This window comes from Panicum hallii, chromosome 5 (assembly GCF_002211085.1).
Source record: "Panicum hallii strain FIL2 chromosome 5, PHallii_v3.1, whole genome shotgun sequence".
NCBI classification, from domain to species: domain Eukaryota; kingdom Viridiplantae; phylum Streptophyta; class Magnoliopsida; order Poales; family Poaceae; genus Panicum; species Panicum hallii.
In genome coordinates, this window is record NC_038046.1 from 4,953,091 (window position 1) to 4,978,946 (window position 25,856).

Consider the following 25,856-nt stretch of genomic DNA (forward strand, 5'->3'; position numbering starts at 1 on the left):
AAACCTACGACCTGCATCGCGTTTCCTTGCATTGGAGACGACACGCGACGGTCATGCGAGATTTAGTAATTGGATCACTGCATAACAATGTTTTCCATCAACATGTCATGTTATTAGTTACCTGCTGACTTATCTTCTCTTGGTCACGAGTTGTTGGAACCAAAACGAATTTCTCTGGAATTGCATGCGGTCAACAAACTGTGCTTACAAGTGTGTGCACGAAGCATACATGGTAAACCAGAAGCCTCTAGTTTGTACTAATCTACACGGCACTTGGCCTTGTTCTTGCACCAAAATGGTAAATTAAACCACCAGCTACACATAATATCTAATATAACACGCTCCAGGTTTGGAGTGTGCTGTTTAAAATTTTCGTTTGGGAAAGTGAGTAGTCTTATAGTTGCGCGTGCATGCATGCCATTGCACTGACACTCGCGCGCACAGGTCGTGCCAGAGCTTTACGTCTCGTCTCCAGGCCAGTATAAAAGGGCATCCAAAATGGCCGCGTCGTCGCCGTATGGATCGTCGGCACTACCTCTCTCTGCCACCAGCTGCTGCTGCTGCTGCTGCATGGAGCTGCCGGAGCCATCGTCATCTTCCGGCGGCGACGCGGCAGCTGCCGTGGATGGCCCTGGATCCTCGCCAGGGACGCCTGCCGCGGCGGCGAGCGGCCGCCGGTCAAACTGCCTCAGGGTTCCAGATCTGGTGTAGAGTCGACACAGGCTGAACTCGCTCCTCAGCTGCAACATACAGTACACAGCAAGTTCACAAAATAATTAATTCCCAGAGTGCAGGTAGCAAGCAGCTTTTGGACACTTATCCGGCGCGGCGCGAAAGACGACATGCACCATCGATCAAGTTGCCCTGCCGCCTATGCAATTTATGCGGAGATCGACATGACGTCGATGCGCATCCTCTTGATGCGGTTGTGTGGAGCTTTGGCAGCTATGAGGTACGTGCCAATGTGTACAACGGCAAAGAAAGCAACGTCCATTCAATCATTTGAGCATCACCGTACCTGCGGAGGAACGTTTGGACGTGCGGCGGCGGCGTGGGCGTGGGCGCTAGAGGGCGAACCATCGGTTCCAGCGGCGGCGGGAGCGGCGTAGTACTGGAGCGCCCTGTACTCGTTCATCTTCCAATTGGTCTTGGCCCCCGACGGCGCGCGGCCGCGGTAGAACACCATGGTCTTCTTCACCCCGATGGCGCGGCGGTCGGCGGAGGAGTAGACGACCCCGGGCGTGCCCGCGGCCTTCCAGTACCCCGACGGCGTCGTCCGGCTGGGCCGCCCGCCCCGCGTCTCCCGCTCCTGCCGCGGGCAGAAGTAGAACCACGGCTCCCCCTCCCCGGCGCCGCCGCACAGCATCTCGTGAATCCCTGCATCACCACACCCCGCGCGGTTAGCGCAATGCGCCGCGTCGATCGGGGAAACGATATGAGCACGGTGGTTAGCTACGGCGTTGCACCTGGGAGCTGGCCCGGGTCGACGGAGTAGACGTCGACGACGGGGATGACGCGCTCGATGTCGTCGCGGAGGCTGTCGAGCTTGTTGCGCAGGTAGAAGCAGATCAGCTCCTCCTCCGTCGGGTAGAAGCGGTACCCCGGGGGGAGGCCGGCGGCGGCCATGCCGGTCGATCGGCGCGCGCGCGGACCAGGCCAGCAGCTCGCTAGCTAGCCACCTGTGCCGCCGCTCGGCCCGGAGCTGCCGGCGGAGGAGAGGAGAGGCTGTGCAGCCGGGAAAGAAGAATGCATATGCGCTCGGGGAGCCGCGTGTGGTGTATATACTGGTGCCTGGTGGTGAGGTGTGGAAGCGTGTGGCGAGTGACGTATATATTGGAAAGCACGAGGTGGTTCATGGTTGACAAGGATGACGCAGAGGTTGAGCTGCCGCTTGCTCGGGCGAAATTTCTCATGGCGTGGTGGGACGGGCTGGTCACTGGTGTGCCCGGTGGAAAGCCAGGGGAGAGAGAGAGAGAGAGAGAGAGAGAGAGAGAGAGAGAGAGGGAGCGAGGGAGCGAGGGAGAGATTAGTGGGGACGAATGAGTCAGCAGGCTGAAGGCGAATTGCAAGTTTTTAAACTTTTCTTTTTTTAATCTTTATCTGTAGAGGATGAATGAAAAAAAACTTGATGTCTGAGATTGCTTCTAATTAGTCATTTTGTTGCAAATTCCTACTCTCCTAATTAAATTTTTGTGGCCAAAAACATACAAGAAGTGTACGTTTCCATGCTTAATCAATTGCTACGGAAGGTTAAGTTAGCTGAGATTTTTCAAGTGCTCAGATTAGGTATATCAATCCTGTAGCAGTAATGTTTTTCAAGTAGCAAAACTCGATGCTACAACTTCAAACTCTCGTCAACGATTATTTTGTGGTAGGATCCTGAAAAAATGTCGAGACTATACTTTTATAAATAATACACTGATGACTCCAGATTAATAAAAATGGGCTGAATAGAATTTAGCATGTGCGTATTGGGGGTAGTTTTGCAATTTTCCTTATTTTTATTACTTCAGCACTTTTAATGTAAATGAGAATAGAGTGTTTTGAGTGTCGCCAATGGTGCCAAATCATTAGCTACAAGGATGGTTACATTGAATTTTTTTTATATGGTTGAAAAGAATATTGAGAAATGAGAAGACATAAAGCTGACTTAGTAGACAACCTACCACATCTTCCAAAGTTCCAATGCACATTCAATCGAGTTAAAAGGACGTCCATGGTGGGTGAGAACCGCAAGCCGGTATTCGTGGAACTCCCGTTTAGAGATTCAGCCGGACGCTGAACACGCTGATCCCCTTGACTAGCATATATGGTGAGCATAGAGAGATTTTTACTTAGGTTCGGCTTCCCGAAGGATAATAGTCCTACATTCTGCTTTTCTGTATATTTTGTGGGTGTGCATGAATTAAAAAGTACACAGGAGCGAGCTCATTCTCTAGCTCTGGAGCCTTTTTGAGCTAGAAGCCCCCCTTCCCTGCCCCGGGTCTCCTCTTTTATAATCCAAGAGGGATCACCATAACAGGCTGTACACAGAAAATCAACGAGGTGTTGCCTCTATAGCTGACGTGCCCTTCATGCATGGGCCTCCTTTTTTAATGCATACAAGTGCATGTGCCTGGGCACACGCTTTCATGCGGCTCATGCATGCATGTATTCCTATGGAAAAGTTTTCCTTATCTTGGAGCATCCATGTATGCAAGCCATCCACCTCCAAGCATGCTGGGGGCTATTGAATGCCGCCTGCCCTGACGGTTGTCAGAGCGCTTACTTTGGAGCGAAGGTAGCTTCCTGTTCCCCCGGAATCCTTTCGTAGTAGTATCCTAGGGTCCTTCGAGCTCCTAGGATCTGAGAGTCCGGCGGGTCTACCCTGTGGCCTAGTATCCTGGGGTCCATCGGGCTTCCAGAATCTGAGAGTCAGGCGGGCCTACCCTATAGCCCAGCTCTTGTATGGTGGGCGAGCGTTTCCACTAATTACTTGCGCTGGGACCCCCGTTCCCTTGACGCTGACAGTAGCCCCGGCTCCATATGTGGGCAAGGACTCCGAAGGTCAGGTGTGGGGCCACCTTTTCTTTTGAGGTAGACGGTGCTCGAACTGCATGGGTCCGGATTTCAAGGAGCAGCCACCTGAGATGCCGGGACCTAGGGGCATCCGTACGGCCTTGTTAGGCTAGTGCCAATGGGGGGCGATACTGCCCCCCTATCGCCCCAGCCCAGGCAAGTGTGAGGCGAGAGGCAGGCAAGAGGGAGAGAGAAGGCGGTAGTGCTACTGCCGGGCGAGAGCGGGAGCTAGCGCCCCGCTCTCGCCCGCGTTGGCAGGCGCGGCGGGGCGGTAGGCGGGCGGTAGGTGGGCGGTAGCGTGGCGGTGCGTTGGCGTGGCGGGCCCCGGGCGAGAGGACGTGACGTGGCGCGTTTTGATTGGTCCACGCGGACTATCCGTTGAACTAGCCGTTATTTGACCGTTTGAACTCCAAAAAATTCGAAAAAAATTGCAAAAAATTTCAAATTTCAACTCCAACCCCCTATAAATACCCCACCTGGTTTTCACTCCTTCCACACCCCATTTGAGCTCATTTATCTCATCTACAATCCGAAATCTTTTCCACCATGACCGGTTGGTCTCCAGATTTTCATACCTTCACCGATCTCTTGCAGTCCGACGGGTCACAATCATCTCCCCAAGATAACCCTTCTCCGATGCATGGCCATTCCGATGTCAATTCTTCGCCGCAACCCTGGCATTATTCCCCCCTGCTGCACCTTCGGCTCCGGGGGCTCCTTTTTTAATTATGATGTAATCGGTAATTTTTTAGTTGAATAAAATTAGTTTATTGAATTATTTTGCGTACACGAACAAAAGAGAGTGAAATAATTAAATCTGGAAAAGAAAAGCTGACGTGGAGGAGAGAGAAGTGAGAGATGACACTATAGCCTCTGCATTGGAGGGGTATGGTGAGAGTGGGGTGAAAGTGGGGGCGAGAGCTGACGTGGCGGGGCGAGAGTGAGGCGATGCACTGGACTCAGCCTTAGGGAGCCCGGGATAGCCTTTGGTCACAGCGCCGCGCAAGGTGGGGACCTGCCCCTAGCTCAAGCGTGTACCCCGGGTACAGTCACCGAAGAACAAGGCTGCACATACATGCCTGCAAAAGCTGCCAACCACGTTGTATGTACGCGTATTGACCCATTCGCGCGCCTCGCATACGGAGGCACATGTATGCGGCCGGTTGGTAGTGCGATTAGTATAATTACGTGCATGGGCGTATCAGGGATACGTACATGAGGTACACAGATGCATCAATCCTCATGTATGTACGTGTTGGCTTTCCGTCCGTGCAAGCCCTTAGGTGGACTTTAGTGCGATCGGAGTCGGCTTTGCCGCCGGAGCGGGGTTTGGTGCGACCGGAGTCGGCTTTGCTGCCGGAGCGGGCTTTGGTGCGATCGGAGTCGGCTTTGCCGCCGGAGCGGGCTTCGGGGTGACCGGAGTCGGCTTTGCCTCTGGAGCGGGCTTCGGTGCGACCGAAGTCGGCTTTGCCGCTAGATCGGGCTTCGGGGCGATCGGAGTCGGCTTTGCCGATGGAGCGGGCTTTCGTGCGACCGGAGTTGGTTTTGCCACTGGAGTGGGCTTCAGCGTGACTGGAGTCGGCTTAGTGTGACCGGAGTTGGTTTTGCCATCGGAGCAGGCTTTAGTGCAACCAGAGTCCTCTTTGCCAATGGAGCAGGCTTTACTGCGACTGGAGTCGGCTTTGCCGCCAGAGCAGGCTTTACTGCGACTGGAGTCGGCTTAGTGCGCCCGGAGTCAGCTTTGCCGCTGGAGCGGGCTTTAGTGCGACCGGAGTCGGCTTTGCCACCAGAGCGGGCTTTGGGGCGACCAGAGTTGGCTTTGCCGCCGGAGCGGGCTTTCGTGCGACCGAAGTCGGCTTTGCCGCTAGAGCGAGCTTTAGCGTGACTGGAGTCGGTTTAGGGCAATCGGACTCGGCTTTGGTTAGGAATTTAGAATTGACTCTTCACTTAAACTGCAACTTACAACGTATGGTCGTCGCCATCGTGTTGCGTTTTCGTTGCTTGGCATCGCCGTTGCTGGCAGCCGAGCGTCATCATTGCCATTGTCGTCATTGCGCAAGGTCGCGTTGCTGCGGGAGCTCGAAAGCTCTCGCGAGGCTGATGAGGTGAAGTCTGATTACCGAGGATGTGCAGCCGCGCAGCTCTGAGGGCTTGGTCCCGTGCTACCCCTGGCTGTCGCTATCGTCCTGAGCTGCTCTGAACGGGTGGACTGAGGCAGTGCAATGCTAAGCTGACAGCCGCGTGCGCGGGCATGAGCCCCTGCGAGAACAACATGGGACAGCGGTGAGCTCGCGCGTACTTACATGAGTGCGCTCATGCATGCGCATGCTCATGCCAAAAGATTCAAGCAAATGGGGGATGGATGATTGAGCAATTAATAAATGATTAATCACTTAGCTTCTGTACTTTGGGTCATCAGGGACGTGCAACCTTGAGGACAGCTTGCGTGGTCGGCGCATCCCGTGATTTGTCAACTCTGGTTCAGTGGCTTAGGGTTGCGTCAACACTGCTGCTCGGGGGACTGCGCGTGGCCAAGAGCCTGGGCCGTAGCTCGGCTCACGGAGGCCATTGCGGTCGCCCGTAACTTGGCGTCCTTCGTGCATGTGTCGCTGCCACTGATGCCTCGGCATGCCAGGAGCCCTTGTCATCGACCTCGGCGTCGCCGCTACTCCACCTTGACTTGCTTGTCGCGGTGCCATCTGTGGCCGCAGCAGCGACGTCGTTGCACGAAGTTAAGTGCGGCCGCCGGTAACTCGAAGTTGCCACCCGGGGTAGTCGCCGGCTTGCTTGGAGTTGTTGCTGTCCCGAGCTCGGTCGGCATCTCGGGGTGGCCCCTGCAAGTCGCCAGGCCCTTCCCGGCAGCCCGGGGCCACAGCTGGCATGGCGCTTACTCCCCAGAGGAGGTGCATGGTCGTGTTGGTAAATCAACTCCAAAACGTGGCCTGTTGGGAGCCTGGGCCTCCGAGGTTCCCAGGATAACTTGAATGGTCTTTGGCAAGGAGAGCTCCTACGAGTAGCCCCCGGGCCCGGGGTTGTGTGGGCAAAGCGGCCACCTACGTGTTCTCAGGGCGGCAGCAGTACATGCCCTGGGGCTCAAGGGGGACGCGCTCGGACACCCTGGGAGCCGCGGGGTGCTAGCGCCATGTTCGGCCCTCACATGTGCTGGTGTGTCCCTCCTGCTTTCATCATAACAAAATGAAAGGAAGATAGATCAGAGCCTTAGTCAATTAAATAGTTAGCGTTTTGTCGTGTGTGCGGGTAACACGCGAGCAGCTTGCGTGGTCGCCGCACCTCGGGGTCCGCACTCACGGATTCGGCCACCCGAGGTTGCGTCAACCCGACTGCTCTAGGAAGTTGCTCGAGGCCAAGACCCTGTTACGTAGCTCCGTCTGAGTATATTGCCATCACCATGTGGCGCTCGGCGTCATCTGCGTGTTGCCGCCTTCGCGTCTATCTCAACGTCGCCACCCACGTTGTGGCAGCGGTCCTAGCGCTGTCCTCGTGGCATGGGGTCACCACTGTGTCGTGTCGGGCACCGTCGCCAACGACTGCCGCGATGCTATCGTCGTTTTGCGAAATCAGGCGCGGTCGACAGCAACTCGGGGCATTTTCCTGGGGTGGCCATTGTCATCATGAAGCCGTTGTCACCCCGAGCAGGGTTGTCACTGGTGGCTCGGGACCACTGGGCTACCATCAGGGCACTAGTGCACCGCGATGTGCTCAGCGGCCCTGGGGGAGCTCGGGGAGCTGCGCGGGGGATCGCAAGGGAGCAGCCCCTGGGCGCTCGCGAGTGAGCCAGGCGCGGTTGAAAGCGCATTTGGCTCCCTAAGTGAGTTTTGGTGTTGATGACATACAAAATTAAGGAACTAATGAGTTTATCAAGTTTTGGACAAGTTAAAATTCAATGAAATAAAAAGAGCAAGAAAAGATGCCAAATTTGCTTAAAGGATGGAGTTGATTTTAAAAGAAGATCCTTACTTATTTTATATTTTGAATTTGAGTTTAGGAAACACCGTACTATTAAGAGCGAAGTGAATGGATAGCATGAAGGTATCAAAGTGCTTATTTGAGATGCTAATCATCAAGGAGAGATATAAAATCATAAACTTGTGCATCTAGTTTTCTGTCTATTTCAGTGTGTGTCAGAAGTTCCAACAATCACTTAACCAGTGCACTAACGGCTATGTCAGGGATAGATCCCCTAGGTACCGCAAGGAAGCTACCCGTGAGGAAAAAGAAGTCTAATTTCTACTAGGATTCCACTGCAATCCTATTAGGACTCATACCTTGTAATCCTACTAGGACTCCTACCTTGTAATCCTACTAGTAACGCCGTCCCCTGTGATATATAAAGCAGGGCAGGGATACCTAGATAGGTAGAGAACTGGCAGAGAATCAGCAGAGAACCAACAGAGAGCAGCAACAGGCAACTCAACACCCAAGCGCAGAGCGCAATATACAACACCCCAAAACAGGACGTAGGGTATTACACTACTCTAGCGGCCCGAACCTGTCTAAATTTGTGTCTTGTGTCCTTGCGTTCACCTTCAAGTTCCAGATCCGGCGATCCCTCACCAAATAATCACCTACCTTAGGGTATCTCTAGATAGGCCGACGGTAAAAACACCGACAGTTAGTTTTTGGGTCTTAGGTATTTATACCCCCTCAGCCTCCCTTCACTTGCTGCTGACCTAACCCGAGACAAACACCTTCAAGACCATTTACTACTCCTTCCCGATCCCTCATTGAGCTAATCCTTTAGTTGATTTGAGCTAGGGCTTGAGTGAGAGCAAGATTGAGGTGTGAGACTCAACCTTTTAAGTGAAAGGGCAGCCAAATTTATCTCAAGAGCACTTGAAGCATCTTCATTCTTGATTCACATTTGTTACTCTTGAAGCTTACTTCTAGACGGTTTGGTGTCGCCCATGGAGCGTCTTCTCGTGTGTGCGCGTCCCGGGAAGTTTGTATTACCCTATCCTTTGTGGATTTTATAGTAAGTGACTCAATCCTCCTTTACGGTTGATTGAGTGAGGTAAAGGGTTAGTGGAAGACCCGGCTTTTTGTGAGCTCCTCAACGGAGACGTAGCTTCCTTAGTGGAATTGAACTTTGAGAACAAATCTCTTGTGTCTTGTGGTTATTGCATTTATTCAGTTCTTATTCATCTAGAGTTTGTTTTGTGCCGATCTACGTACTCGAGTTGTTGTGCTTGCAAATATCATCTGCAGAAGTCTTCTAGTATCATTGTGCAACTTTTGATTCAGCCAGATTCTACAGTTTCAAATTTAATTTTGAATTTCGTATAGAACTTTAGTTTGTCGGAAGTTCTGGTCTAGTGTCAGAAGTTCTGACTCGTTGGAACTTCCTACACAGTATCGAAAGTTCCGACACATTTAATTCCTGTGAAGAATTTTTTAGATTTTTGAAGTACGCCTATTCACCCCCCCTTTAGGCATCACCAAGATCCTTTCAACACTAGCTAGCGGCGTCCAAGCATACGTCGCTTCCACCGGAGCACACACGAGCAACCCGGCACACGGTCGCCCGGAGCAATATGCGGTCGTGCAGCTAACTCACAAGTCACCGAAAATGCTGGGAAGCAAGAAACAACGCCACAGCTCCCTACCTGGCGCGCCAGCTGATGGCGGGTGAGAACCGTGAGCGGGAATTCGTGGAATCCCCGTTTAGAAATTCGACCAGAGGCTGAATGCGCTGATCCCTTTAGGCAACATGTATGGTGAGCACTGGCAGATTTTTACCCAGGTTCGGGCCTCCCGGAGGATAGTAGCCCAACATCCTACTTTTATGTATATTTTATTAGTGTGCATGAACTAGAGAATACACAAGAGTCGAGCTCATTCTCTAGCTCTGGAACGTTTTTGGAGCCAGAAGCCCTCCTTCCCTGCCCCAGATCTTCTCTTTTATAATCCTTTCGTAGTAGTATCCCGGGATCTTTCGGGTTCTCGGGACCTGAGAGTCAGGCGGGCCTACTCTGTGGCCCAACCCTTATGTGGCGGGCGATCATCTCCACTAATCACTTACGCAAGGGATCCGTTCCCTTGGCGACGACAAACCTGTATTAACTTTGAAGAATATGCTATTGTTGATCCATTAGGCATATTGCCTATAAATTTCTTTATTTTTAAATATATATAATGTTTAGATAAGCTAACTAGTTCACGGAGAAGTACATATAATTAAAAGTAGAGTAAGCAAATTTAAACAGGTATATTTAAATATATTTAAGTACGTAATGTTCATATTTATTTTGAATTAACTCTATATTTTTTAGAATCTTTAGCTCTTTACATCGGTAGCAGCAATCGTTGTCGTAACAAATTACAAGCCACAATAAAACCAATCTATTTGGCTTCATCGGCTTCGAAGAGGCGGAGGAGCTCGAGCCCTGCCAAAGAATAAAAACACCAATTTAGCCACGCCACTCTTTTGTGACTGCACTAGTGTCACTTTTTTATTTGTGGCTTTTTTACTGTACTACACGTGGTGTATTCCTTTTAGATTTAACTTGGCATGGTTCTGGAGCTGAACTTCATCAACTCTAAACAATTTTATAGTCAAATATCCCAACTCCTAAATTCTATGAACCTCCAAAACTCTAGAGTTGTAGTTCAAATTGGTTAGGAGTTTTGGAGCACCTCTTCTGCAACTCTAGAAAGCTCGAATATAGATCTAGACACGTAGTTGTGGGGTAATTACCCACCACTACCACCTATTAAAAAAACGGTTTGTTTTTTTTTCTTTCTCCCCTCTTCCCTCCCCCTCCCGAGCGCGCCTCCTCTCCCTGGCCGCCGCCGCCGGCCACCTGCAGAGCGCCGCCCTCCTCTCCCTCCCCGCCGGCCCCGCCCTCCCTTCCCTCCCCGCTGGCCCCGCCAGCCTCGCCCTCGTGCACGCCGTAGGTGTCGGCAGCGGCGAGCACCGAGGGCTCTTTGAGCAACGAGATGCGGCGCGTGATGGCCGGCGACAGCACGTCACGGCGGTCGCGGAGGAACTGCCTGATGGACGCCCCGCAGAGGTCGTGGAGGCGGAGTTCGTGGAGCCAGAGCGGTGCGCGGGCGCTGAAAGCGCCCTGACCAGGCCCGGCGGCGCCTCGTGCTACGGCAGGGCGCAGGCGGCGAGGTCTCCGGCCGCGGGACTCCCAGGGTCGATGACGCCACCGGCAACCGAGGAGGCGCGGCGCCCTGCACGCCGGGAACGGAGGCCACTCTTGAGGAAGAAGAAAATACGGATTTGAGAGGATGACACGTGGGCCCATGAGTTGGGGGTAGTATTGGCAATTTACTCTGAAGACCCTCTCTTTTGGAGCTGGGGTATTTTTCTAGCCAAACGCCCAATCTAGATAGCTCCAACTCCATTCAAAACTAGCTCCAGCTAGAATTTTAGAATAGAGCTACTTCAGACAGAGTTGGAGCCATACCAAACAGATCCTAAGCAGTTTCCTGCTGGCCCATCAAGAGACGGCTGTTCTCATCCGTGTTGCCACACATTGATGATGACTATTCCTTTTCAGTTTTGATTGAGAGAGCACCTGTGAGCAGTAGATAGTAGCCACCACTGTTGGGGTGCCCAAATCGCCCACGAAATGGTCCTTGGGGTTGTTTGTTCGTTTCCTGGCATGACTCGTTCCATGCTCTGTGCTGCACGTTTTGCATCTGTTCACAATACTATTCATTCAAAAGGAGAAAATCGAATAAAACTTCGAGTTGAATCTGGCGTGAGGTCCTAGTCACACTCTAGATAAAACTGATTATATGAAAAAGAAAAAGGAAATGGAGGTCTCCTCCTATAAGTCCTGCTGTCCATACCGTTACTGACAACATGCCTGCAACCTCTATGTCTGGCTGCATTTCTCTAGGTTTCGATACTCTAGATTCTGAAGTGCTCAGGGGAAGGGAAGAGGAAATCCAACTGAAACCTCGGACGTGCTCGTCGTGCCCTCACAGCACCTACCACCTGTCTGGAAGCAGCATTGTTGACAAGTTAGTACACTCGAAAAGCTAACTTTTGTACTGCAGTGGAATTAGAAAAGAAATCGAACACTTCTACTCCTACTTATGTATGTAGACTTCTGCTTTAATTTGCCGGCCGGCCGGCCGGCCTATTAAACTCGAAAGTTACCTTTTGTCTGAAATGCCTGTAGTGTGATTTTTTTGTGCGCGTAGATTGACGCTTTGCAGTACCGACAGAAAGAGACGATAACGTTTTAAAAGAAAACAATTCAGCTACTGCTCTCATCTACTCTATCAGATTCCACAGCAAGCGTTTCAAAAGGAAAAAGGTTCCACAGAAGCCAGGAATGGGAAGAGATTGCTTACTACTCCAGAGGGACGTCTAACTTGCAATGCAAGTGGCACGCCAGCACCAACAGTTTTTCTGTGCCGTACGTCGGCGGGTGTGCCAGAGAGTGCTCCTCCATCCAGCCGCCGTGCCATCTTGCCTAGGCTCCCTTTCACCCCGGCAGCAAACCGCGTCCGCGCACGCAGGTCTTCGACCAAAACATATTTTACGTGCTTCGCAGGTCATCGCTCTCTCTCCGCTGGGTTCAAGGTCCCCCGCGCGCGCGTTCCATCTCTTTCTCTTGGGGCTCTTTTGACAAGTCAATCGAGGGCGTATCCTGATGAACCAGTGGTGTTCTACCGAATCACAAGCACAATACAACCGCATCCAAGAGTATCAAGTACTTTGAACTAGTCCTAGTTCCAGACCTGTCCGGTGGCCAAGGAAGCCATGGTGCTCCCAGCCCAGCCAACTTGGTGCTCGGCTGCTCACCTCGATATCTTATCTCGATGCCAAAACCATGTCTGATTTTAATAATAAAGATAAAAGTGGAGCGTTTTCTCCTTTCGTTCAAAGACACATGCATGATTCAGGTTCAAAGGCACCTTTGGTAATATTTATGTGGCAATGTGATCCTACGAAAGATGATTTAATATAGCGACAACGGTAATTGGTAAATATTTTTTTTAACGAAATATATGGATGGATTTATACAACACCTGTTTTCATGTTTCCCCCTTTTCCTAATTCCTTTTCATCTCTTTTCCTTTTTCTAAATTTTCATGTTTTCTGTTAAATTCATAGGACACACTTTTCGTAATATGTTTGGAGACTTTGAATTTTATTAGGCAATAAGATCATCTTTCGTAGTTGAATTCTTGTCGGAGAAAACATATTTTTTTTAAATTATCTTATCAGAACAAACATCTTTTGTTAGGCAATAAGATCACATGGTATTTAGTTTTTTTTTTCGATGCTATTTTTGTTGTTTCTAACAAGGCAGATATGTGGTCTTCCAAGGATGTTAAAAGATTGCTTATCCACTGGGATCGGAGGCGGATCCAGCGTTGGGGGCTTGGGGCGCCCCTCATCTTCTTGAACGCTAAACCAACTCTCACTCGTTGAGCTCACCACATTTCGGAGGTTGCTACGAAATTTTCGTAAGCAAAGTGCTGCTGCGTCGTAATGCCCACTGACAGTAATAAAGCAATACTAAAGTATAACCGCGCCATAATTACCGTGGACGTGCCTCGTAAGTGTAGCTCATGATGACGCGGCGCGGAACGTGTCAACGGACTGGTTCGCCGACCCGGCCGATCGATCCTTAAAACAGCCTACTAGGAAGGAAAGAAGCAAGAATTGAACGCGAACGACTCGGGGTAGGATTGGGCGGTCGGGCACGCGACCCCGGACGCGCCACCACTGGTGTCCATGTCGCCTTGACGCCGGGCACGACTGCTGTTCCCGCTCCGCGAGACAGCGATCGAGCCGGGACCGAGTCCTACCCGTTTACTCCGCCGTAGTGGGGGGTACTCGTAGATGGGAGTTACCAGCCGGCACCAGCTCACCCCGACCGCGACGTGCGCCCCCCCGCGCGCTGGCGTACGGGTTGCCTGCCGCCGATGGACGCCGAGCCGAGCCGATCGCGCGGGCGCCGGCAGGCAGGACCCGCCGTGTGCCGTGCCCGCCGCGCGGGGGCAGCTCTACTGCTGCGGTCAATGTGCGCGGCGAGGCGGTGCGGTGCTCCCCGTGGCCCGGTAACCGGTGGGACCTGCCTGAGCCTCCTCCGCGCGCCGGACCTGGACCGGACGGGGACGGGGAGGGCGGGAGCCACGCGGCCCGGTGCCGGCTGCGCGCCGCGCGCGGCCGAGCCGACGGCGACCGCGCGATGACACGGTCGCCACACGGGCCGCGAGTCAACAGCGGCTACATGCAGCTGCTTATCCGGGATCACTGTGCCTGCTTTGGCGTCACCCGTGCAGCGCGATGGCACCGTCGCGAGAATCTTGCCAAGCTTGGAGAACCGGTCGGCTCGCTTTCCATACTTGGAAAAAGCGACGCGTTCGGAGTTGGTCTGCAAAAAGTTTAGCCAGGTGGGGACCTGGCGATAACTAGTAGGAATGCGTGCATTGTTCGATTGAAACAGCGTAGAAACGCATAAAGCAGAACAAGAGCAGGAGATTCGCGTCCTTTTTTCATTTCGTCTTCTGTTTTTGCTTTCCCATCGAGGAAGAACGAACAGGTCGCCACGGTTACATCGCTCGGACACATTTACCAGTCACCGTATACATGCAGAAGCGATCAAAAGGCTAGAGTCCTCACAGAACAATCAATCGAATCTAGGAGCTTTCTCTATTCCTCTAGCTTTGGAGAGAGCACGCCGGTTCTGCACGAGAATCACCGTTATCTGATCAGCAACCAGTTACCAGTTCATCCAGCATTGCATTTCCTTTCGTTTCATTGCAAGCAAGAGCACTAGTAAATCATGTGTCAAACCTCACAACATGAAGCAGTTTTAGGAAGTTAAATAAGAATTAGCGCTGGACCATTGTTTCTGACAGCTACACGTAGTTTGCTGCTTGTTTTCCAGATTTGCAAAAGCCACGCTCCGGAGTATCCCTGAAAATTTTTAAGCCAGGTGTGAAGCCGGCAGCAGACAGTAACAAACGCGGTGCATTCACTGGTCGACTGGACCAGCATATAGAGCCATAGCTCATAGCGCAATCAAGCAGGAAATTCCCCTCGTTGGCTTGTGTTACTTTGTTTGCTTTCACAATGAGGAAGAAGCCAACGCCACAACTGCATCGCGAGGACATATACTTACCAGTCACCATATACATAAAGAAGTGATCAAAGGCTAAAGTCCTTCCCATAGAGCAATCGATCAAATCATGGAGGTTTCTGATTTTAGAGGAAGGACACCAATTCTAATTCTGACAGCCTGAGATTCACCATTACTTGACGAACAACCACTGCATTCAGCAATGTATTTCCTTTCCTTTCATTGCAAACAAGAACACTAGTATACTCTGTAAAAATTAATAACTGGAAGCAATTTTAAGTTACAGGAAACGACAGTATAAGTCAATGTTCAACAAAATCTTACAGTCCTCGTCAAAATAAAATCCGCTGGCTGTCTTGCACAATACATCCGCTGACACTTCATACGAACTGCAGCCATGTAAGCCAATTAGCTGCTCTGAATGTCACTGCGTCAACGGCTAAGAGCTGGCCATTTTATGCGTCAAGCCTTTGACTCTGAAACCTGACAACGACACCAGTCTGCTTATTTGACAACTGAACCGGCCCGCTCAGTGCACCATTCACAGTTGATTCTTCAGCTAAGCTGGATGCAGTTGTCAACTGTCATGGTCTCAAGTTGGGTACAGGCACACTCTCTACACCCAAACACAGCCATCACCAAGAGAGTCATAGCATGTGGAGTTCAGACGAGGCTCAGTGAAACCAAGAATTTCCAAGTATTATCGTTTTCCTGCCAATGGTGGTTCAATCCAAATCTCTTCATCCGCTGTGACCAGCCTTGAAATCTCTACAGATGCTGAAATTCAGTGCTGGCGATTCTCTTTGCAAGGAGCATGGCCCTGGAGCCATCCAGCCAGCTGTTCCAGCTCTATCATGGCTGCACTGAGGTCTGTGTACAGCACAGCGATGGTGCAGCAAAGAGAATTTTGACTGTGTAGAAAGAGCAAGAATTTGGCCGTCCAACTTATTGCTGTCCTGTATTTGTCTGTTTATCTGAAACTCAAAATAATGTATCCAAGTTTTACCATTCCACCCCCCCTTCCTAATTCAGTGTTTTGCGCAAAACTTTCGCCCTATTTTTCCTTTCTCGACTGACATCTGAATTCATGACACCAGTCCATTGAGAAGATAAAGAACAATGCAGTGCTAAACTGGCCACCACATTGTAGTTTCTTCTTTAATTGATTTGCTATTGTATTAAAAATTGAACCTCAGTAAAGAATTTATAAATCCACATTTGAGAAAAAACAATGTTCAAATCTATCATTGGTATGGGCTGGGCCTGAGATCTGAACAGTGACCAGAATACAGTATCTTTTGGGCATTTGGCAAGGGTAGGCTTCTCTAAAAATCAAAGCAGACAGGGTACCTTGCATATATAGATCTTGTTTTCCATCTAGCCCTAGTGGGAGAATCATCAGATATTTTGATTAGAAAAGAGCCAAGACAGAAGGATTTTCTATGAATATATACTCAACCCATTCCTCTGGCATAGCTGGGATGTGGTAGCAAGCATTCCTACTATTTTCTTTTGGTTCAATCTAGTGAGAAGCCATGGAGTTCATTAAGGTGTAGTTTCTTCTATTCTATAACCATTTCAGCACCAAGTCCATGATTTCTTTGAAATATTCAGAATCTCAGAAATAGACCTGAAATATGCAGGGAAGTATTCCACTTTATTCTGCGACAATTCTTTTTGTTGATTACCACTACCGCACTACGGCACTCATTCAAGCATATAACAAACTAGGATCCTGCACAGTGTTCCATTTATCTAGAATGAAAACTTGTGTGGTTGACTTATAAGTGACTGAACCAGTTTTAAGGAAAAGCAAAAACCAACAGAGAACAAACATTTTGACTTTTGACTCTGTTGTTCAATAGGAATATACAGTATGCAGTACTCCGTAGGTCCTAAACTATAATAATTGATGAATGTCTTCCTTTTGGTTCATTCATGTTCACTGAATTCGAGTCTTGACCCTTGAGTACATTAAAGAAACTAAAGCTTCCAAACATAATTTTCAAATATGTCAACATATGTACAAAGTAGTAAGATCCAGCCTGAAAAACAGACTTAAGCAAAAATGTAAAACAAGATACTATCCAGATTAACCCCCACCCATATAATACACACACACACACACATGAACAAGCTATTCATCTACGAAATCTTCACACCCTAAGGTTACAGCTTCTTTAGAAAGCCTAGAATTCACAGAAGAATCAGGCTGTAGAGGGGTTATAATAAGCTAAGAACTAATGACCACCAAAAAAAAGGCATCAGTAAAATTGAACCAATGCTCTTCACTCCCCTACCGCACCACCACCACCACCACCAATTTACACAAACTGAACCTCAAGTAAATAAATGTTGAACTCAGCTAAAAACTAATACCTTATTTATCGCAGTAAATTAACACATAGAGGCACGCAGGCACGATATACATTGATTCTCAAGCCAAACCAAATATCCCAATACCGGCAACTTAACTGCCTGAATCGAAAGTTTAAAAGTACTAGTATAACAGATATGTTTTTCAGGTGTGACTAAAATTAACACCCCATCATCAATCAATGATGTACTCAACAAGATGCCCAGACATATAAATTCAATCACTTGAATCTATCTTAAGGCTACTGGCCAGTGCAAATGGCACGGGTCAGTCGAGGAATCCAGTCTTCTGCCACACTGCATTGCGTACCTGGCGGAGGTCCCGTCCCTTGAGCGTGCGCCCGGCTCCTTCCAGCACTGAGAACGTCGTCATCGGCGACTCCCGTGCCCGCGCGCGCGCCACCATCTCATGCGGCGGCAGCATCTCCTCGTCGTCCTCATCCAGGGAGGAGAGGGGAAAACGTAAAGTCTTTCCCCCCATCACCTTCGGCGACTTGTGCATCCGCGCCGCAGGGACATTGACCGGCAGAGACCGCGCCACATGCGGCGCCGGTGCCGGCGCCGGGCGGGGGACGGCGGGGATCATGCGGGGAGGGGCAGCGGCAGGGGAAGCGGGGGACGACGACGTCGATGAAGAGGACCGAGGCGGCGAGCGGCGGCGCTCGGGTAGGGCGTCCAGGATGCCCTCCGGCGGGCTGCGGAGACGGGGAAGAGGGCTAGGGTTTGCGGGGCGCACGGAGGACAGGATGAGCGGGCGCCGCACCGGCTGCGGCGGCTCGGGCGAGCCGGATCCTGCGGAGAAGAGGTCGTCCTCGTCGAGCTCGAAGGCAGTGGAGGCGGACTGGTCGCCGGCGGCTGCGGGGGCGAGGAAGGAGCCGAGGAAGCGCTCGGAGCTGGGGGAGCTCTTGAGGCGCGCGCGCTCCATGGTTGAGCTGAGCGTGTGCCGTCGCGTGTGCCGGTGTGAGGGTGGGCGAGACGTCACGTCACTGGTGGGAGGTGGCGAGACGGCGGCGAGAGCGCAGGTGATCGGCGAGTAATTAATGGCAGGCGTGCCGATCCAGACTTGGGGTCCACGAATCTGTGGCGGAGCAAGCCCTTTGGAGAAGACGACGGGTGGGCCGCGGGCCGTTTGGACTGCTCCGGTCTTGGACGAGCCACTCTTGAGCCCAGTCCAGAGTCCAGAGAATACCGCCGATCCAACCCATCCAAAGCGTAATCCCATAACAAACCATCTGGACAAAAAGTACCCACGGAAAATCGAATCGGAAAAAATAATCGTTTTCCCTTTCTTCCGAAGTCGTCCTCTTCTTCCCGTCGCTTCGCCGTGCCGCACCACGGAAGGGAGGAGGCTTCCCCGCGAAGCTCGCCATGATCTCGCCGGTAACCACAAGACCCGCTTCTCTTACCGCGCTTTTCACCATTGATTCACCCGGCTGCTAATTGGCGCTGAATCTGTCTATGGGGGCTCTCGCAGGAGAGGAGCCCGTCGCAGAGCCCGCGGGCCCCGGCGGCGCCGGCGGCGGGGGCGCCGTTCCTGTCGATCTACGTCACGGATCCCGTCAAGATGGGTACCGGCGTGCAGGCCTACATCTCCTACCGCGTCATCACCAAGGTAATCTGGTGTGGTCTCGGCTGCCAAACCGCGAAGTCATCAGTTGCTCCTGGTTTAGTGATTGGTTTAGCAACATGCTCTTCGAGTTAATGTTTTCCTTATACTCGTGCGAGTTGCCGAATCTTAGAGCTGTTTTTGCACAGTTTGTGTTGCGGTATAAGAGCTGGATCAGTGAACTCTAAATTTGGGTTGTGACTTCCTTATATAGATCTGGAGCTAATATCTGTTGTCATCCAGTATTAATTGGAGTTCGTTGGTCAGAAAACTCTTCTGTCCTTCTAGATTTGAGTAGAGTGTTTGATAGAAATCATGTAACCAGTAGAGCTATCAGTAAAGTATTTACTGGATAAAGAAAACAGTGGAGAATTGAATTGTGTTTCCGAACATTGAAATCGGCGGGCTAGAAGAACAAAATATGTAGCATCAGGACAATATGAAGGCACTAGTTTTACGACTTTAAAGGTGGTCGTAAGTTGGAATTTGTGAAAAAATTGTATTTGAGTTTCAATAAGAAATCAAAACAGTAATTAGATGCAATCTTCCATCTAAGCAACTTAATGATGTATTGCTCAAATTGCATGGTAAACTTGTAAAGAAATGCTAAGTGCTAACGACTATGCACTTTTTTTACCTCCAACACTTGTTGATTTTCCACAATTTTGTTTCTGTAGACCAACTTGCCTGAATTTGAGGGACCAGAGAAAATTGTTATTCGTCGCTATAGTGATTTCGAATGGTTGCATGATAGGCTTGCTGAGAGGTACAAAGGCATTTTTATACCTCCCCTTCCAGAGAAGAATGCTGTTGGTAAGATCCCAAATTGTGATTTTCGTAACAATGTTTTTTAATCTTTTGGGACAGGAAATCTCTGGATTGCTGAACAATTGTGCTAATGACTTGTGTGTTGCTTACTGGGTTTTTTTATTCTTTGCCATCAGAGAAATTCCGGTTTAGCAAGGAGTTCATTGAATTGCGGCGTCAAGCTCTGGACTTATTCGTTAACAGGATAGCTTCACACCCTGAACTCAAGCAAAGTGAAGTCTTGAGGGTATTTTTGCAGGCAGATGAAGAGGTAAAATATTTCAACATGCAGCAGAAGAATGCTACATTGTTTCTGGTTACTGTTATGTTATGATAATTATATTGTGTTTTATTAAGTTTCTTTTCATAAACCATAGTTCTTGAAACCAAAGTATTGTACTATTTTAGGGAAATGTCTATTGTTCATTTTGTTTGATTTCATGCTGAAATTTCCTCCAGAATATAAATAAATAAGTCAGTCAGATACCAAAAGTTGTGAAGGTCTGATCGTTTAATTGTCTCATATAATTCAACTTCATACTCTATAATAGTCTTTTGCATCCTTGTACCTTGCAGGGCTCGTGCTCTCTTGATGGTTGTCTGCTTGTCTTATATCTTTCTATATCCATGACTCCATGCTTACATATATCTCATTCTTGTGACTAAATAATTTATTGTTGGTTTTGATCTTCTGCTCATGTTTCCTTTTCCTTTGCATGAAGCAGAAAATGGATAGGGCAAGGTCTTATGAGACCGGCATTTTTAAGAAACCAGCAGATTTCTTACAGATGTTTAAGGTACTGTCTCCCATATGTCCAGTGAGACGTTCATGCTTCTTATTTGCAGGATTATAAATAGCATTATTCTGACCTCCCTCCATCCCTCTCAGTATTGACATTGCATTTGCTGATTAACAATCATGTCTCCATTTTCTTATAGGATGTACAGTCAAAAGTCAGCGATGTTGTTCTGGGAAAAGAAAAGCCGGTGGAGGAATCTACCCCTGAATATGAGAAGCTTAAAAATTACATATTTGAGCTAGAAAATCATTTAGCAGAGGCACAGAAACAAGCATACCGTCTTGTGAAAAGACACAGAGGTATATCCGTTGATCCGTTTATTCAGTTTTTCAACAACAACAACAACAACAACTTAGCCTTTTGTCCCAAGCAAGTTGGGGTAGGCTAGAGATGAAACCCACAGAAAACAAGAATAAGAAACACAAAAAGTACACAAGCCAAAGGAAGGGTTAGGGGTTAAACAAAAAGTAACAAAGGTCACGGTTCAGGTACATTAATTGCTAATCTCCAAGCGCTCCTATCCATAGCTAATTCCTTAGCGATATTCCACTCCTTAAGGTCTCTCTTAACCGTCTCGCCCCAAGTTAGTCTAGGTCTACCTCTACCTCTCTTTACATTATCGCCCCGCTTTAGAACTCCATTACGCACCGGCGCCTCAGGAGGCCTCCGTTGTACATGTCCAAACCATCTCAACCGATGTTGAATCAACTTCTCATCGATAGGTGCCACCCCGACCCTATCTCGAATCTCATCGTTCCGGATTCTATCCCTTCTTGTATGCCCGCAGAACCAGCGCAGCATACGCATCTCTGCTACACTCAGTTGCTGGACATGTCGCCTTTTTGTAGGCCAACATTCAGCACCATATAGCATCGCTGGGCGAATCGCCGTCCTATAGAACTTACCTTTTAGCCTCTGTGGCACCTTCTTGTCACAGAGGATGCCCGAAGCCTGCCGCCACTTCAACCACCCGGCTGAAATTCTATGTCTAACATCTTCATCAATGTCTCCATCTTTCTGAAGCATTGATCCTAGATACCGGAAAGTATCCTTCTTGGCCACCACTTGACCTTCGAGGCTAACGTCCCCATCCTCATGCCTAGTCGGGCTAAAGTCGCACATCATATACTCGGTCTTGGTCCTACTCAGTCTGAACCCCCTCGACTCTAACGTGTGTCTCCACAGCTCTAACTTCATATTAACCCCTACCCTACTCTCATCAACTAGCACCACATCATCAGCAAAGAGCATACACCAAAGGATATCACCCTGTATGTCCCTTGTGACCTCATCCATCACCAAAGCAAATAGATAAGGGCTCAATGCTGACCCCTGATGTAGTCCTATTTTAATTGGAAAGTCACTGGTATCGCCATCACATGTTCGAACACAAGTCATCGCATCCTTGTACATATCCTTGATGAGGGTAATATACTTAGTTGGAACTTTGTGTTTTTCCAAGGCCCACCACATGACGTCTCTCGGTACTTTATCATACGCCTTCTCTAGGTCAATAAAGACCATGTGTAAGTCCTTCTTCTCCTCTCTATATCTCTCCATCAACTGTCGTACTAAGAAAATCGCCTCCATGGTCGACCTCCCAGGCATGAACCCAAACTGGTTTTGGGTCACCCTTGTCAATCCTCTTAGACGATGCTCGATAACCCTCTCCCAAAGTTTCATCGTATGGCTCATTAGCTTAATCCCCCGGTAGTTAGTACAACTTTGAACATCTCCCTTATTCTTGAAGATCGGTACTAATATACTTCTCCTCCATTCCTCCGGCATCTTGTTTGACTGGAAAATTAGGTTAAAAAGCTTAGTTAACCATACTACCGCCCTCTCGCCCAGGCATCTCCACACCTCAATGGGGATGCCATCGGGACCCATCGCTTTACCTCCCTTCATCCTCTTCAAAGCCTCCCCGATCTCTGCCTCCTGAATCCTCCTCACAAAGCGTCTGTTGGTATCATCAAATGAGTCGTCCAACTCGAAGGTAGGACCCTCATGTTCCCCATTAAACAACTTGTCGAAGTATTCTCGCCATCTGTCCTTGATCTCCTCATCCTTCACCAGAAGTCGACCTGTCCCATCCTTGATGCATTTGATTTGGTTTATGTCCCTTGTCTTCCTCTCGCGGGTCCTAGCTATCCTATAAATGTCCTTCTCTCCTTCCTTCGTACCTAGCCGTTGATACAGGTCATCAAAAGCCTGACCTTTCGCTACACTTACAGCTCGCTTTGCAGACCTTTTCGCTAATCTATATCCCTCGATGTTGGTTGCGCTCTTGTCGAGGTGAAGGCGTTTGAAACACTCCTTCTTCTCCTTAATAGCCCTTTGCACCTCGTCATTCCACCACCAAGTCTCTTTCACTTCCTGCTTGCCTCCCCTACTCACACCAAACACTTCTGAGGCCACCTTCCGAACACATGTCGCCATCTTTAGCCACATATCATCTACATCTGCTCCTTCTTCCCAAGGCCCCTCGCCTAGCATCCTCTCCTTAAACGTCTGAGCCTCTTCCCCTCTAAGCTTCCACCACTTCGTTCTCGCAATCTTGGCACGTTTGTCCCGGTGGGCACGTACCCGAAAACGAAAATCCGCCACCACAAGCTTGTGTTGGGGGACAACACACTCCCCAGGTATCACCTTACAATCTAAGCAGGCACGTCTATCCTCTCTCCTAGCAAGGATAAAATCGATTTGGCTCGAGTATTGTCCACTATGGAAGGTCACTAGATGGGACTCCCTCTTTCTAAAGAGGGTATTCGCTAACAGCAGGTCGTAGGCCAACGCAAAATTCAAAACATCCTCCCCCCCCTCGTTCCTACTACCATACCCGAAACCCCCGTGTACTCGCTCATATCCTACATTAGTCGCACCCACATGGCCATTGAGGTCTCCTCCTATGAAGAGCTTCTCACTGATAGGCACGGCACTAACCATGCTATCAAGATCTTCCCAGAACTGACTCTTGGAGCTCTCACTAAGACCTACCTGAGGAGCATAGGCACTGATCACATTCAGAGCCAAATCTCCAATAACCAACCGCACTAGGATAATCCGGTCGCCTTGCCTCCTAACATCTACAACTCCATCCTTAAGGCTCTTATCGATCAAGATGCCTACACCATTCCTACCCGAGGTTGTCCCCGTGTACCAAAGCTTGAAGCCAGAACCCTCCACTTCCTTCGCCTTCTGGCCCTTCCATTTAGTCTCCTGCACGCATAGAATATTTACACGCCTCCTGATTGCTACATCGACTAGCTCTCTTAACTTACCTGTTAGAGACCCTACGTTCCAACTACCTAGACGAATCCTAGTTGGCTCGGCTAGCTTCCTTACCCTTCGCACCCGTCGAGAGAAATGCGAAGACCCTTGCTCATTTTTCACTACACCCGGGCGCAGATGTAGCGCGCCACAGAGGCTGCGACGACCCGACCCTTGCTCACTTATCATCGTACCCGGATCACGATACGACGCGCCCCTAAGGGGAAGACGACCCGGCCCTTGCCCATTTAACACCACACCCGGGTTCCGATGTAGCGCGTCGCTAAGAGGGTTACGCCCCAACGAATTTCTTATGGGTTTCATTTCCATTAGAGTGGCTGATTTTTTACGCTGGTTCGCCAAACCTAACACAACCCTCCACATTTTCTCATCGCGGGCTTGGGACCGGCAACGGCAGTGTTCCGTTTATTCAGTTTTTCATAGTTATAAAATACCTAGCAAGTTTGCAGATTTTTTTTTTCATTGTGAGACTGGTTTGAACAAATTCAACAATGCAATTTCAGTATAAAAAAAAAATGCTTGCTCTAGATTTAGTTTCTTTTTGAAAAAAAAACAATTGACCTGGAGTGGGATATCACAAGGCGCATGAACATGCATCCAGAGACCATCAATAAAACCTCAATTTTCTTTTTTGGGTGTGAAATTTTGTTTACCTGGATAGCGAGATGAGTTACACAATTCTGAATTTCATTGATCAGAACTTGGGCAATCTTTGGCGGAGTTCGGAAAGGCGATTAAGCTTTTGGGTGCTTGTGAAGGAGATGTAATGGAAAAGGTGTTTTCTGAAGTTGGTTCCAAGTCAGAGATGTTATCAATAAAACTGCAAAGAGAGGTAACCATTATACTCTGACATAGTACTACTTAGTGCTAACTACCATATGTAACAATTTAAGTTTCTCTTGGGTCTGGTAAAAAGTTTTTTAAGGGTTTAGAGAGATAGTTTATGTGTAAGGGGGTTTGTTTCTACTCTGGGTGTTCCCACCCACCTTCTTCTTAATATATTGATACGCAGATCTCCTGCGTGTTCGAGAAAAAACAATTTAAGTTTCTAGGACCTAACGATGTTGACATGCTGTTACTGTAGGCAGACAACCTTCTCTTTAACTTTGAAGAGCCGTTGAAAGATTATGTCCGTGCTGTGCAATCAATAAAAGTGAGGATCTTTATCTTGGCATCTGTATGCAATCTTGTAACATTGAAGAAATGTTAACTAAATTGGGTTCAAACAGGCCACTATGATGGATCGAGCCAATGCTTTCAGGCAGCACTTTGATTTGGATCAGGAGAGGAAGTATAAGGAGCTTAACCTGTATGTGTTGCGGACTCTAGTTATCTTTTTTCCTTTCCAGTCTTGAAGAATGTTAACTAATCAGGAATAAATATGCTGATCCAGTGGTTTTACATTTTGTGGTACATTCTAGTTGGCAATGTATCAATCAGGGTCCTGATAACCAAAAAAGGATTCCATATCTACTCCCTCCGTTCCAAATTATAATTCGTTTGACTTTTTTTACTCCAAGTTTGACCATTCGTCTTTTTCAAAAATTTGTGCAAAATATCACTTCTTTTGTTGTGGCTTGCTTTATTAATAAAAGTTCTTCAAGAATGACTTAAATATGACTATGTTTGAACAAATATTTTGAATAAGATGAGTTGTCAAACTTGGGGTCAAAAAAGTCAAACGAATTATAATTTGGAACAGAGGGAGTATTTGTATAGTGCTGATCCCATGGTTAGCCTTGAGGACTTTCTAATGCTGTTTCCACTGCAGTGAAAAATTGAAGTTCATGAACCCCGAGAAGTATGCTGAAGCAGAATCAGAGTTTAGAGAGGCAAGTTAATTTTCATTGAGGAATTCTTGTTGTGGATGAAGTTTAGAGTTCTTGTCCGCTGATGTCTTGTTGTTCTTACAGTTGAAAGCAGATAGCGAGGAGGCTACGAAGAAGTTTGAACACATAGTTAGACTGATGAATGAAGAACTCGGTCGTTTCCAGGAGCAAAAAACAGCTGATATCGGACTTGCATTCCATGAATTTGCCAAAGGGCAGGCTAAGCTAGCTAAAGACATTGCTGATGCATGGCGCAGCATCCTCCCAAAGCTGGAAGCTTGTTCGACATCACAAGTTGAGTTTTAGGCTGTTTTTTTCCTGGCCTGTTTTGACACTGATTCCTGTATACTTAAAAGTGATGTTTGGAGATGATCCAGCTATTAGATTCAGTCAGACAGCATTTCTTCCTGTTCGAGTATGTGTAACCGTCTTCTTTTCTTGGATCAGTTGACAATTTGACATAACTACTGGAATCTCGTAATAATGATAATCAATGATGAAGAAATACTGGACC

At 48.8% G+C, this 25,856-nt stretch overlaps 3 protein-coding genes across 3 annotated transcripts; 1 reads left to right on the forward strand and 2 right to left on the reverse strand.

Moving 5' to 3' along the window:
- Window positions 1-127: 127 nt before the first annotated feature.
- On the reverse strand, window positions 128-1,936 carry LOC112894539 (NAC domain-containing protein 90-like). The gene is made up of 3 exons (XM_025962286.1): window positions 1,467-1,936; window positions 1,019-1,377; window positions 128-740 (listed from the first exon to the last, which is right to left on the reverse strand). The coding sequence occupies exons 1-3, from the start codon at window positions 1,624-1,626 to the stop codon at window positions 459-461; spliced, it is 801 nt and encodes a 266-aa protein (XP_025818071.1). The 5' UTR covers window positions 1,627-1,936; the 3' UTR covers window positions 128-458.
- Window positions 1,937-14,868: 12,932 nt separating this feature from the next.
- On the reverse strand, window positions 14,869-18,075 carry LOC112891885 (predicted GPI-anchored protein 58). Its single transcript, XM_025958884.1, has 3 exons — window positions 17,320-18,075; window positions 15,711-15,712; window positions 14,869-15,544 (listed from the first exon to the last, which is right to left on the reverse strand). The coding sequence occupies exons 1-3, from the start codon at window positions 17,932-17,934 to the stop codon at window positions 15,418-15,420; spliced, it is 744 nt and encodes a 247-aa protein (XP_025814669.1). The 5' UTR covers window positions 17,935-18,075; the 3' UTR covers window positions 14,869-15,417.
- A 172-nt stretch (window positions 18,076-18,247) lies between these two features.
- On the forward strand, window positions 18,248-25,849 carry LOC112895111 (sorting nexin 1). Its single transcript, XM_025962989.1, has 11 exons — window positions 18,248-18,389; window positions 18,484-18,621; window positions 19,293-19,428; window positions 19,560-19,693; window positions 20,148-20,219; window positions 20,362-20,521; window positions 24,212-24,345; window positions 24,598-24,666; window positions 24,743-24,822; window positions 25,285-25,345; window positions 25,427-25,849. Exons 1-11 carry the CDS (start codon window positions 18,378-18,380, stop codon window positions 25,646-25,648), a joined length of 1,218 nt encoding a protein of 405 aa, XP_025818774.1. The 5' UTR covers window positions 18,248-18,377; the 3' UTR covers window positions 25,649-25,849.
- The last annotated feature ends 7 nt before the right edge of the window (window positions 25,850-25,856 follow it).

What these genes read in the sequence shown, in the direction of transcription:
- LOC112894539 (XM_025962286.1), bottom strand. Translation starts at nt 1,626, where the DNA reads ATGGCCGCCGCCGGCCTCCCCCCGGGGTACCGCTTCTACCCGACGGAG. An exon ending in CGACCCGGGCCAGCTCCCAG is followed by an intron (nt 1,378 to 1,466) that starts GTGCAACGCCGT and finishes GTGGTGATGCAG; the next exon opens with GGATTCACGAGATGCTGTGC. An exon ending in GTCCAAACGTTCCTCCGCAG is followed by an intron (nt 741 to 1,018) that starts GTACGGTGATGC and finishes TGTATGTTGCAG; the next exon opens with CTGAGGAGCGAGTTCAGCCT.
- LOC112891885 (XM_025958884.1), bottom strand. Translation starts at nt 17,934, where the DNA reads ATGGAGCGCGCGCGCCTCAAGAGCTCCCCCAGCTCCGAGCGCTTCCTC.
- LOC112895111 (XM_025962989.1), top strand. An exon ending in GTGCTGTGCAATCAATAAAA is followed by an intron (nt 24,667 to 24,742) that starts GTGAGGATCTTT and finishes GGGTTCAAACAG; the next exon opens with GCCACTATGATGGATCGAGC. An exon ending in CAGAATCAGAGTTTAGAGAG is followed by an intron (nt 25,346 to 25,426) that starts GCAAGTTAATTT and finishes TTGTTCTTACAG; the next exon opens with TTGAAAGCAGATAGCGAGGA.